Raw genomic sequence first — 13945 nt, 5'->3', positions numbered from 1 at the left:
TTGGTTGATTAGATAGTATTGAACGACATTAAAAAGTTGTCTATTATATTTTCTTTATCCTTAACGAGGGTGCTTGTATTCATTCTTTGGGAAAGATGTTGCGTTAGAGACTCAACACCTACGGAGATGATCGGCTTTTCTTATAAAATAGAGATGCTCAAGTTTGTGATGATCCTAGTTCGGAAATTTGTGAAGAAACTTATTTGAACTGGTTCTTGCATTTAGTCTCTATTTGGCTCCATTTTTTACGTGATTAAAATCAATTTTTATTTTGTTACAAAGTGCAAGTGGGTCCCAGTGTCTGTTTTTTATTGAGAAGGAAGTCAAAAATGACGGTAGCAAGTGTACAATAATTGATTAAAATTCGGTTGTCTATTATATTTTCTTTATCCTTAACGAGTGTGCTTGTATTCATTCGTAGGGAAAGATGTTGCGCTAGGGACTTAACACCGATGGAGATGGTCGGCTTTTCTCATAAAATAGAGATTCTCAAGTTTATGATGATCCTAGGGTTTGGAGATTTGTGAAGAAACTTATTTGAACTAGTTCTTGCATTCCGTCCCTATTTGGCTCCATTTTTTTACATGATTAAAACCAATTTTTATTTCGTTGCAAAGTGCAAGTGGGTCCCAATGTCTAGTTTTTATTGAGAAGGAAGTCAAAAGTGACAATAGAAACTGTACAATAATTAATTAAAATTTAGATGAAAATTTCTCCTTAATCTATTTTTATGAAAGGAAATTATATATAAACAGTGTTAAAGTTTTTCAATTTAAAAATTAGGGGTGAGATTTATTTAATTAAAAATTAGGTATAAATTGAATTATTAATAATATCCTTCCTCTCTCTCTCTCTCTCTCTCTCTCTCTCTCTCTGTATTTGAGTTTTGGCTTAAGACCTCTATCTATCCCTTTCTTCTCTCTCATGGCACTCACTTCGACAACTCATCATGGTACAGCGGTAATGGCTTTCCTTTGTGCGCGGTAGTGCATCATCGCTACGCATGGTACAAATCCATTTCTCTTCTTTTTGAGTGGTGCGGTGATAGATAGTTTGGTGGTGGTGGTGATGGTGTATTGTTTTTGTCAACGCGATGGTGGTCGTGGTGTGCGATTAGGTGAGGTGTGGTGCGAGCTTGGTTGTGATGGTGCTGTGTAGTGGTGGTTGGGTGTGGTATGATGGTGGTGTACGATGGTTGGGTACCGTGGTGATATGCAGTGCTGCGTTCGGTGGTTGGGTTGGGTATACTGGTAGTGTGTAGTGGTGGTGTGTCGTAATCTGTGGTGCGTGATTTGTGATAGTGGATTGGGATCGAAGGTGGGGTTGGGGTGTTTGGTGTATATGACCAACTATTTGGTTAATTTGTGACCAAATATTTTGTGTTTTTTGTGACCAGCCATTTAATCGTATTTTGTGAATAAAAAAATAATTTGTGAGGAACTAATTTGAAAATCACAAATTAACTGTGATCTATATATATATATTTTTTACCTGAAATAATCTGTAATCAATTAATTTGATAATATATGACCAATAAATAATGTCTAACTTATAAGTACGTGTTAAAATCCCAAAATTACTGCAGGAATGAGATGGATTGATTGAAGAAAATTGAAAGAGATCCTTCTTATTATAATTAGTGTTGTATATTATATATTTTTTGATTTCTTACTATATATAGGGGATTAGATTTTTATTCCTTTTTCAGCTTTCTTTGTAATATATATATGGACTCTCTTCATTGTACAATTTAAGTAAAAAATAATATAAGACAATTTCTCTACATGGTATCAGAGCCACGGCATCTTCTAGCCTAGTTAGAGTATGGTTGAAGCAACCGAGAATAACAGAGGCTCAATGACCTCTGAGTCAAACAATAGTGAATCTGAAGCAACGTCTACGGGAGGAATTGAAAACTCATCCTTCCAATTTACGGTAGAAAAATTAAACGGGAAGAATTTTCGTGAGTGGGCCCAATCGATTAAACTTATTGTGGATGGAAAAGGGAAATTGGGGTACCTGACAGGCGAAACTAAGATGCCAGCGGCAACCAGACCTGCTCTTCTTGAAAAATGGAAGTCAGAGAACTCGATGGTGACTGCCTGACTCGTGAACTCTATGGAACCCTTCATCGGCAAAAAATACTTGTTCCTTCCAACCGCAAAAGAGGTTTGGGAGGCCATAAAAGAGATGTAGTCAGATTCCGAGAATTCCTCCAAAATTTTCGAAATCAAATCAAAATTGTGGCAAACGAAGCAAGGGGAACGAGAAGTGATTGACCACTACCTTAAGATAAATGGGTTGTGGCAAGAACTCGACCAAATTTCTGAAGAAGAATGGACGTGTGCTGAAGGCAGTGTTCGATACAAGTAGAAACTGGAAAACGAATGCGTGTATGAATTCTTAACAGGACTCCACCGCGACCTAGAAGACGTTCGGGGGCGAATTCTTGGCCGGCGACCCCTTCCCTCGCTGCGAGAAGTTTTCGCAAAGGTACGACGAGAAGAAACCCGGCGCAAGATAATGTTGAGTAAAACCGGTGTGTTTGGGCCTCCAAATGTTGAAGTCTCTAGATTGATGTCTAAAGGAATTGGACATTATAATAAGAGGCCTGCTAATTCGAGTAGAGGAGCAACTTTCAATCATGGGCCAAATGAGTTTGGTAAAGGGCCTGGAATTACTGGGCCTACTAATTTGTACAGTGGAGCTGGTTTTAATCATGGGTAAAATAAATCCAGCATTGGGTTGAGAATGATTGGCCTATATTTTCAAGGTGCAGCAAGTGGATCCGGTCCAAAACAGCAAAGGGGTCGGCTCTAGTGTGAGCATTGTCGAAAACCAGGGCACAGAGAAGACGCATGTTGGGATATACATGGAAAACCGAGCGATTGGAAACCGAGGCAAAATAATAAAAATCGTGGATACCAGGCATCAATTGATTATCAAACGGAAAAATCCGAGTCTAGTAGTGCATTTAATTCTGAACAAATGGAGCAACTCTACAAATTGTTTCCAAGCTTTCAATCATCGAGTCAATCCTCTACAAACAACCCGACGAGCTCACTAACCCACAGAGGTAACTTCTTAAGAGCATTAAAGTCTATAACTCAATCTAAAACTCCCTGGATTATTGACTCGGGAGCATCTGATCACATGACGGACTCCTACCATCTATTCTCCACATATTCCACTTGTGCCGGTAATCTTAAATTTAAAATTGTGGATGGCTCACTCTCTTCAGTCGCAGGAAAAGGGAGTATAAAAATCTCTGATTCTATAACTTTAAAATCTGTCCTCCATGTTCCAAATTTATCATGCAATCTACTGTTCATAAGTCAATTGACCAAAAATTCAAATTGCTATGCTAAATTTCTACCATTTCATTGTGTTTTTCAAGACCTATTATCAGGGAAGACGATTGGCGGTGTTAAGGAAAGAGAAGGACTCTATTACTTTGAAGAGGCTAATGTGAGTAAACAACGTCAAGTTACATTTTGTGACTCTACATCTGTCTTTAGAAATAGTGATATTATGTTATGGCATTTTAGAATGGGTCAACCAAACTTTCAACTTGAAACGTGTATTTCTCTCTATTTTTCTGAATAAAAAGCCTATTGATTTGCAATGTGAAATATGTGAATTTACAAAACATCAACGTGCATCATTTCCAAAGTCTACATATAAACAATCTAAACCTTTCACTATAATCCATAGTGACTTGTGGGGCCCTTCACGGATCCCTAACCGTAATCATGCTAAGTGGTTTGTTACGTTTATTGATGATCACACTTGAATTTGTTGGGTCTACCTCCTAAAGGAGAAATCAAATGTTCGATCTGTATTTCTCAATTTCCATTCCATGGTTCAAACACAATTTCAAGCACAAATCCAAATTTTGCGAACTGATAACGGTACAAAAATATTTCAATAACGTCCTGGGAGATTTCCTTCAAACACGTGGAATAATCCATCAAAGCCCATGCGTCGACACTCCCCAACAAAATGGGATCGCCGAACGAAAAAATAGACACCTCTTAGAGGTTGCTTGTGCTTTGATGTTTACCACTAATATGCCCTAAATGTTTTGGAGAGATGCTAACCTGACATCCACCTACCTAATCAACCAAATGCCGAGTCGTACTCTTAACTTCGAATCACCCCTCCAAAAATTTCAAAAGTTCTTTCCAACCTCTCGTCTCAACTTTAATCTATCACTAAGAGTATTTGGATGTACCGCTTTTGTCCATATCCACTCCCATCATAGAGGTAAACTTGATCCTTGAGCTATTAAATGTGTATTGATTGGGTATTCCCTTACTCAAAAGGGTTACAAATGTTATGATCCCTCTACAAAAAGACTCTTTGTCAGCCCGGATGTTACGTTCTTCGAAACTAAACCATATTTTGAAATAAACCTCTCTTCAGGGGGAGAACTTACATGAAGATCGGTTCTTAGATTTCGATCTTTCTCCTCTTGAACCTACACCACCGATAAAACTTCTTTCACCATTGAATATGCCATTTACAGAAGGTAACTTAAACTCAGGGGGAGATGTAGAAAAACAAAATGATAAAGAGATACTAGTCTATTCACGAAAGCCAAAATCAAAGTACAAGGAGACTCTCACATCCGAAGCACCAAAAGAGTCAGACTCGATGATAGCTCCACATCCTCATGAAGCATCAGAAACTTTAGATTTACCCATTGCTGTTAGAAAGCAAACTCGATCATGTACTCTCCACCCTATTTCAAAATTCATGTCTTATAATACCTTATCTACTGAGCTTCCTGCTTTCACATCTCATCTGGACAGTACAGAAATCCCAAAAAATATCCAAGAAGCTTTGGAGATTCCTGAATGGAGAGATACAGTATTGGAGAAAATGAGAGCGTTGGAGAAAAATGAAATTTAGGAAGTATTGGACCTACCAAAAGGGAAGAGACCAGTTGGGTGCAAATGGATTTTTAATGTGAAATACAGAGCTGATGAGACTATTGAACGATATAAAGTTCGGTTGGTTGCAAAAGGATACGCACAAACCTATGGCATCGACTACATGAAAACATTTGCACCAGTAGCAAAATCGAATACAATTCGAGTTCTTCTATCATTAGCTGCAAATTTGGATTGACCACTTCAACAACTAGGCATTAAAAATGCATTTGTAAACGGAGAACTGGAAGAAGAAGTTTTCATGACATTACCACCCGATTTTTGTAAAATGAATGAGAAAAATCAGGTACGAAAACTCAAGAAATCTTTATATGGACTCAAACAGTCACCAAGGACATGGTTTGATAGATTTGCAAAGGTGTTGAAAGGTCAAGGATATCGACAGGCAGATCACACTATGTTTCTTCAACAATTTGAAGACGGGACTAAGACAATCTTAATAGTATATGTTGATGATATAATTTTAACATGAGACAATGCAGTAGAAATGGAAAGACTGAAAAAGAGCCTTGCCATCGAATTTGAAGTGAAAGATCTGGGAACAATGCGGTACTTCTTGGGAATGGAGATTGCAAGATCGAGAAAGGGCTTTAGTGTCCCACAGCGAAAATATATTCTTGATCTTCTAATCGAAACTGGCATGTTAGGATGCAAGTCAAGTGACACACCCATGGAAGCGGGAAAGAAATCTGAAGACGTTGGGGAACCAATGGAAACAGACAGGTATCAAAGATTAGTAGGAAAACTAATATATTTGTCACATACTAGACCTGACATTGCATTCGCAGTAAGTCACGTGAGTCAACACGTGCATTCACCAAAGGAAAGTCATCTGAAAACAGTCTACAAGATCCTCGGATATCTCAAGGGCTCCTCAGGAAAAAGGACTATTTTTCAAGAAGAGTGAAAGAAAGGAAGTTGAAGTCTTCACAGATACAGATTGGGCAGGTTCAGTAAAAGATAGGAGATCAACTACTGGGTATTGTACCTATGTATGGGGAAACCTTGTAACTTGGAAAAACAAGAAACAAAGTGTAGTAGCAAGAAGCAGTACTGAAGCTGAGTTTATAGCTATTGCACAAGGAATATGCGAAGGACTATAGTTAAAAAAACTTCTAGAAGAATTGCAGGTTATAATAAAGTTCCCAATCAAACTTTATTGTGATAATAAAGCAGCAGTCAATATTTCCTTAAATCCAGTTCAGCATGATCGCACCAAACACATAGAAGTAGACAGACACTCCATAAAGGAAAAGGTTGAGGAATGAACTATTTGCATGACCTATGTTCCTACACAAGAACAAACTGCAGATATATTTATCAAAGGACTACCTCAACAAAAATTCGATGATTTCATATGCAAGTTGAATATGATCAACATTTACGATCCAACTTCAGGGGGAGTGTTAAAATCCCGAAATTACTGCAGGAAGGAGATGGATTGATTGAAGAAAATTGGAGGAGATCCTTCTTACCTTAATTAGTGTTGTAATTATATATTTTTTGATTTCTTACTAAATATAGGGGATTAGATTTTTATTCCTTTTTCAGCTTTCTTTGTAATATATATATGGACTCTCTTCATTGTACAATTTAAGTGAGAAATAATATAAGTCAATTTCTCTTCAGTACGTACATGTGATAATTAATTGTATAATTGAAACCTTGATATATATTGGCCCATAATTAACACTTGAGTTGTGAATTTTTCCCCTTCTATTATTTCTTACATATGGTTGTCATATATAATTGAAACTGGGATATATGTTGGCCCATAGTTAATACTTGAATTGTGAATTTTTCCCCTTCTATTATTTCTTACGTATGGTTTTCGTGTCTATATATCCTAACTCCTATAGGGCTGGAAGATATCAACACTAATGAGCGGAACGAACGTATTGCTTCCTCTTTTGTTCTCTCTCATATTATTTCAGTGATTAGATGCAAGTACAACGACCACTTCTCGAAACCACCAAGCCCTCCACCACATCTCGCCGTCACCACTTGCTCCAAACTCATTCTACCCTTTGCATTACCAACTCTACCTCCAACACCAAACCTGCCACCCCACCTGCGCCTTCTTCCTAGTCCAAAGCATAATGTTTGTGCCAAAATTTGATGGTGAAGACCATTTGCTTCCATTTCTCTTTCACACTAACAAGGTTTTTTGCCAAAACAAGCTTGTACGTATCGGTTGATTGAATTTCTTTGACGAATCGAGTTGACGCACAAGTTGAGCTTGTTTTTTTCACCTCCATAACATATTGTGGTTGAATTTTTTTGTTAAGATACGAGACTTCGGTTATACATGTTTTAATAAACAATTATCCTTGTGAAATTTATCAATGCTATTGCCAATCAAGGGAAGAAGTATAGAAAAGTTACATCCTGCTTTACCCACACTGACTGACTACATTAGGAAGCTAATCTTCTTCCACATCATCTTGTTCTTCCTCCTCGTCTTCCTCGTGCTCTTGCTCTCCATCCTTATCTTCCTCGTTTTCTTGCTTTTCATCATCGATTTTCTTATTTTTACTTGACACGTGATTTCCTGAAAGGACCAAAACACAAGAGTAAAGCAACAATTTATTAGCTACAAGCGTGATTGAATGCAATCATGTAATTTAAGGAATTTTTTCGAATATTTGAGAAAAAAAGGGTCTGAAAGAAAACTAAGCCTAAGATGGCTATAACATGCCGATCCATTAAATATCACAAGTTTATCATGGACAAAGAAAAAAATATCGAGAGGAGGAATGCACATTGTGCCTTGCAATACCTTTTTTAGTTTATGTTCTATCTATCAACAAATAGAAAGAACCGAAAATCTATCCAAAGTTGCGATTGGAAATGTACAAACCACTCAAAATCAAAGTAATTTCTTCACTTCCCATAATTTGCATGCTCACTAACACGGAATAATCTTCCTCTTCCCTACTTACATATCCACAACACACCATTAAATGGCACTACAGGCTTACACAAGGAACTGAATGTTGAAGCTTTTGCAATAGAGACTTGTCTACTTGTCGACCAATTAAAGAACAGTGTATGTCAAAAATTCTAGCCTTTGTTTGGGAGAGATTTTTCGAAGTGAAAAATGACTTTTTTTGGAGAATGTGTGATTAAAAGTAGGGAAAAGGAATGGAACCCATACAATGTGTGGCTGAAAATGATTTGAGTAAAAATGATTTTGTAAATCTCTCTCCCCAGACAAGCTCTAATACTATCCAGATGCAAGTTGACTGCTTTCTTCAATAATGGAACTTCATTCACCCGTCTAATCAATAGAAATTTTTAGTTGAGACTAGCATACCATATTCATTGAATATTACTCCTCCTGAACACAGTCCTTCCTCGACTTTGATGAGTTGAAGTGTCATCCTAGGTCCAATCTCTTGAAGCTTAACAGCACTTTTGTTAGAAGCCCGATTAACTCTACCAAGGTCAGTTGCTAGACTTACAGTTGCAGCTTCATCATCTGCTTCACTTTCTGATCCATAACCAGCCCTTCAAGGAAACAGAGGAAAAAGTAAGTAAACCATGACGGGAAACCACCTCTAATATATTTTAATTACTCAAACCAACAATCAATAATAGCGAATTTGAGAGAATATTCTTTCTTGTGTTAATTGATCATACACTCCAATGTATTATCCTTTAATTTATAAAATTATCTGATTACCTATTAAAAAAAAAAAGTTGAGAGAATATTTAACCCATAATATCACATTCATCTATACATGCTTAAAACAACATTTAATCTTCTTTAAGAATTCCTCCATTTATCGGGTTACAAAAAGAATTAAACTTCAGGTACAAAAGCTCGAAACTCATTTTTACAACTCTTCAAATTAACTTTTATCTAGTATCAGAAATAATCCTTAAAACTCCCTATTGTTCCATTTTTCCTAAAATCATCATGCAACTTAACCTTGCTTTATAAGTTGATAAAAGTAAAGGGCATGCATTTCAATAAGCCACAGAAGACAGCATTAAAAAATTACTCCAACATCAGGTAGAAAAAAGAAAAAAAAAGTGATATTTTACCAAAAATGAGGATAACGTACAATTTATTCTCCATGTAACATGCTTTCACAACTTATGCTATATAGCTTAAACCAAAATTAAAGGCCAATAACTTAGAACAACATGAATTGCAGAGTCATAATCTCAAGCTATATTGACTCAATCAGCAAAGGAAAAAAGGATCTCTCAGAGGAATATTCAAGCAATGAATAAAAGATCAGCTACTAAAAATGTATATAGGAATTACTAAGAGTAAGATTCAGTGGGAACAAGATATGAAGTACAAGTGCATTGCATTTTGTCCAGAGAGAGAGCTTACTTTGTCACGAAATCACTCACGTCTTGAAGATTTCTCAAATCAGGCACCTGATGGTTTTGCACAAATTTCCTAATTCTGCGTGAAACATCAACAGGTTGTAATCTAATGGAGAAGTGACGGAAGTCAATAAGCTTCGTCTCTTTGTTGTAATTTAGTAATACAATCCTTTGGCACGAAGAAAGATTGACCTGAAACACAATTGTGAGAGAGACGACTGCGTTGAATCTATAATTAGATTTGAGTTATGAAGATTCTTCACTTACAGTGTTCACATCTATGGCAGGAAATATGTTTTGAAACATTATTGTAGTGAGCTTCAGATGTTGCTCCCCAGTCCCAAAACCAGAAAGAACAATCTACAACATTCACACACGAGAAATACTTCCACGAGGATCACTGGATGGCAAAAAAAAAAAAGGAAAAAAGACTGATGCACACTAAACAGACAGCATCCAAAGTTATGAAACATTTCATCCACCATTCAGAGATATATGTATGCATGTTATTTGTTGCACACAAGCATTCAAGTTTGCTCAAGGATTTATGTGAACTTACCAAGGGTGAGTTTTTGAAGAGATCTTTGGGGCATCTCGGACGCAATTGACTTTGAGCAATATCAGCAGCCAATGAGTATTCATTTATTTTAAATGTAAGCGTTGGACCCTGGGGTGTCCTAGCAACTCTCAAGTATGGTGCCGTGTCAGTTTTAGATAAAATGAGGAAGTGTGTTACCCCCATAGGTCCTGAAACATTCAAGAAGTCTTTGAGATTATTTCGCCTTTTTTCCTGCAGGTCACAATGAATATCAACTTAGCCAACTGAAGATCAGACAGAGTTCACTATGTATCTAAGGCTTCAAGAATCACGCTCTTGATTGAATCTTGCAAAGCTGTTAGTACAAATAACCACTTCTATTAAATAGAAACAAATACAAGAACACGGCCATAAAAACTGAAACAAAAAAGAGGTCAATTACTTTCATGCTAATACATATGCTCAACTAAGAATATGTGTTAAAAACATCAAAGGAAACATTGGCGTGCAGTAATTACTTCATCTTAAATATTACCTCAAGAATGCTTGATGTCTGTCTTCATGGATAACAATTATGAGCCCAACATAAAAAGAATTGGGTAATAAGCAATGCATTTGGAGCTTAGGAATCACCAGTATATAAACCTCAAAAAGATTCACATTTTGAAGAAGTATCAGGTTCAGGATTTGAATTGAACTTTTAGCTGTGCTAGTTGAAATCACAATCCTTTGTTGACATAATTTTAGCATTATAGAGGTGCTAAGCTTATTTTATTAAGTACTTATCCTTGCAACTTTTACAAATGTACTCATCGATGTCTTCATAGACGTTGCTATGGAATTCCCAGGCAACGCTCACCTTGAGCTTAAGAGCAGTAAAAGGAAGCATCAACTTTCTTAAATCCATCTGCAATTGTCTAAGAGGACCCGGCAACTTCCCCCGAGAAAAAACAAAACTCTTTGGAATCTTGTCTCCAGTTATGTGATCCACACTCGACTGCTTGTTGATGATCGGCTTAACAAATGGTTTTTTCTTCTTCTACAATTCCAATTCACAGTGTACAACGTAAGGCATAACAAAAAACAATCGTCATACGTTATAAGTATAGTATTTCGTGGCTTACATTTCGAATACGAGCCATGTCCGAATCGTAGCTTCCAAGGAACAAACTTTGACTGTTACTCGATGAAACTGCTACAAATTTTAAATATTATAAAATAAAAATACAATTATCACCGATTGTGCGAATTCAGAAGTACCTCTTCGGTGGTAACTCTACTCGAAGGAATGTTCTGAAATTTGGGTTTTAATTTCTTCGGTGGTAACTCCTAATGCGTCGAAGTGGGAATGGGCCGATGCCCTAGATTTGAAAGGCATCAGCACTGACCCAATATAAATTCGTTTGGCGATTAAGTGGTGGGCATGGGTCAATTTTGGGTCCAACTAGAAATCAATTCTGGGTCCAACTAGTCATGTTTATGCCCTGTTTGATACCAAAAAGAGTTTTTTTTTTTTTTTTAGGAAAAATGAGTTTCGGATAAGTAATTTTTTGAATAATGAGTGGTTAAAAAGTAAGAAAGAATTTTGAATATGCGCGCAAAATATTTATTGTAGGAATGTGGGGTTGAAAATTAATTTTAGAAACCAGAAAAATGGAGTTTTTAAAGAATGAGAGACGAACAGAGACTTAATTTAACATGTTAAACCAACTCCTTTGGGTTCAAGTAACACCCTTCTAGCCATAAAAAAAGATAAGGATGAAAAGGAAGAGAACTAAAACTTTCTTACAACAAAAGTTAAAGCGAAATAAATGTTTAGACTTTCTTTGGCTAAATGGTTTCAGTTTTATGTTTATCATTCAATTTTGTGCAATTGGTATTCATTGGCTTCACAAATTAAATCCCCTTGCATCAACCTTGTGCTTACCATGTTTGTAAGAGCCCATAAAAACAATTTTCACGATGGATTTAACAATTACTCGATATCAAACATCGACACATCATTCTTGAGTTGATCAGGATGGATACTCTACATTGAACTACGTCAAAATTTGCCTCACTTAGAAGATGCCTCTTGGGAATCCAAACAGTCCTAGCTTCTTTGCTTTCAATAGATTCATGAGATACTCACCTATCTACCATGCCCATTCACATGATCGTATATTGTATTAAATCTCTTTTCCTCATCACCTTGCCAACCTTTATTGCATTCACCACCTTCTTGTTTTTCTAACGAACTTTTCAAAAAAGGGTCTTCAACTTTTCCAACTCACCCGAGACCCGTTTCTTTATAAGGCCGAGTCGTAAGTCTCTCCCCTTCGAACAAGAAAATTTTCTAACTAGACGAGCTTGTGCAATGTGCTAATCGCAAACTCTTCTGCCCATTTTTCCCTTCAATTTTTTTTTTGTCTAATTCTGATTTGAGATGACACAGCCATGCACTATTTTGACATTCATACTTCTAACGCTTTCATGCTCATTGACATCCCAGAATGGGGACAATTATGTCCAGGATGCTTGCAGTGTGACTCGTTATCAAGATATTTGTATTCACTCTTTGGCTTCGTTTTCACACACAGCCCAACACAGCCCTAGTAGGTGGGCCCGGGCCGGAGTCTCCGTCACCATAGGAGAAGCAAAAAAAGTGAGTAAATACTTGATGATACATAGAAGTGATATGATCGTAGAAGGAAGAAATAAAATCGCACTTTTGGATTGCATTGAGTCTTTTCAAAATACAATTGAAAATCTGCATAGATCTCTCGACGTGCTTAGAAAGCTAAATTTTCAGGAATTCGACTCCCAAATGGGGGATGTTACAACATGGTTAAGTGCTGCTCTTACCGATGAAGATACATGTTCAGATGGATTTGATCGACAAAAAGGAAAAGTTGTTAAAAGCATACTAAATCGTGTTTCAAATGTAAGTTACATGACGAGCAACGCATTAGCTTTAGTTAACAAACTTACGACTACTGGTCCAGAAGCGCTGAAGAAGGATTGAGATCCTATGGAACTTGATATTAATTATAATCAGCTTTTTAGCTTAATTAATTGAATGTAATAGTGTGCATAGTACTTGTTATTAAGCATTATTTAGGCTGCTAAGGATTTGGCCAGTATAATGCGATTATCTTTATATATTGAATATTGATGATAGTTTACTTGTAGAAGAGAATCGCATTTCAAGAATTCACCAGTATCTTAGTAACCTCATCAAAAAGATATTATTCGAATTAAAATTTAATCTATCTATCAAAGAACCATATGGGTCGAGCTTGGTTTGACGAGAGTTGGCAAGTAGGTATATGATTTTTAGTGGTGTGATTTGCTTCTCTAATTCTAATATTTTATCGGTGTGGGACAAGTTTCTATATTCTCATGTATCCAATTTGTACAATCATTTGTCTTTATCGAGATTAATTTTTGTTTCAGTAATTGAACTACGAAGCCAATTATCGAGTAAATAGAGACCCACTAGCCTTAATGAGCCCATTTATTGTAATTAATGGGCTTCCTTTATAAGCTATGAGAAGAGAGAAGAGCTTAGCTGTAAGAAGTGGTACTTACACAATACCATATGATTAAAACCACGAGTTCCAAAATCAGGGAGGTAGTTTCTTCTTTCAAAAATCAGATTTTTATTTTAATTAATTTTTTTATAAATAAATAAATAAATATATATATATATATACACACACACACACACACACACACATCACAACCCTAATCAATTCCTCATTTTCTCCAGCCGTCTTGCTCCTCCTCTCTCTATACCCGACCATCACCTCCGGCGGTCTCGTCCTCGCCTCCCGCCGTCGAGCCCACGCTGTCACCCATCCTCGATTCTCTCTCGCCACTGTCGGGCACAACATCTGTGGTGATGAGTGGCGTGCCGGAGTGCGGCTATTGCGGGCGGCATTTGAGGTGTTGAGGTGGTGGCGATCTGGTGTACCAACGAGCGCCGCGACAGGTGCATAAACAGTGGACGATACATTGTGGCAAGATGGATACGGTGATACATTGTGCAAATCGTGGCGAAGGTGGCATGGTATGTGTTCAGCTGGATGGTGTTGGTGTTCTGTGGTGATGTAGATATGTGGTGTTG

General features: G+C 36.9%; 3 protein-coding genes across 5 annotated transcripts; 2 read left to right on the top strand and 1 right to left on the bottom strand.

The window, feature by feature from the left end:
• The first annotated feature begins 5442 nt into the window (after window positions 1-5442).
• On the top strand, window positions 5443-6058 carry LOC111412729 (uncharacterized mitochondrial protein AtMg00810-like). Its single transcript, XM_023043648.1, has 2 exons — window positions 5443-5678; window positions 5824-6058. Exons 1-2 carry the CDS (start codon window positions 5443-5445, stop codon window positions 6056-6058), a joined length of 471 nt encoding a protein of 156 aa, XP_022899416.1.
• Window positions 6059-7285: 1227 nt separating this feature from the next.
• On the bottom strand, window positions 7286-11207 carry LOC111412392 (peter Pan-like protein). Of its 3 annotated transcripts, none has more exons than XM_023043304.1 (8): window positions 11098-11207; window positions 10962-11029; window positions 10697-10876; window positions 9859-10089; window positions 9567-9659; window positions 9304-9491; window positions 8272-8465; window positions 7286-7506 (listed from the first exon to the last, which is right to left on the bottom strand). In XM_023043304.1, exons 2-8 carry the CDS (start codon window positions 10977-10979, stop codon window positions 7379-7381), a joined length of 1032 nt encoding a protein of 343 aa, XP_022899072.1. In that variant the 5' UTR covers window positions 10980-11029; window positions 11098-11207; the 3' UTR covers window positions 7286-7378. The 3 variants fall into 3 exon arrangements, with proteins under 3 accessions (XP_022899072.1, XP_022899074.1, XP_022899071.1); XM_023043306.1 differs by having other exon boundaries at window positions 10962-11032; window positions 11098-11181; XM_023043303.1 differs by having other exon boundaries at window positions 10962-11180.
• Window positions 11208-12163: 956 nt separating this feature from the next.
• LOC111412391 (pectinesterase inhibitor 6) lies at window positions 12164-13004 on the top strand. The gene has a single exon (XM_023043302.1). It carries the CDS (start codon window positions 12263-12265, stop codon window positions 12839-12841), a length of 579 nt encoding a protein of 192 aa, XP_022899070.1. The 5' UTR covers window positions 12164-12262; the 3' UTR covers window positions 12842-13004.
• Window positions 13005-13945: the final 941 nt, after the last annotated feature.

This window comes from Olea europaea, chromosome 16, assembly GCF_002742605.1.
Source record: "Olea europaea var. sylvestris chromosome 16, O_europaea_v1, whole genome shotgun sequence".
NCBI lineage: Eukaryota > Viridiplantae > Streptophyta > Magnoliopsida > Lamiales > Oleaceae > Olea > Olea europaea.
This window is presented reverse-complemented; position numbering and strand designations above follow the sequence as displayed.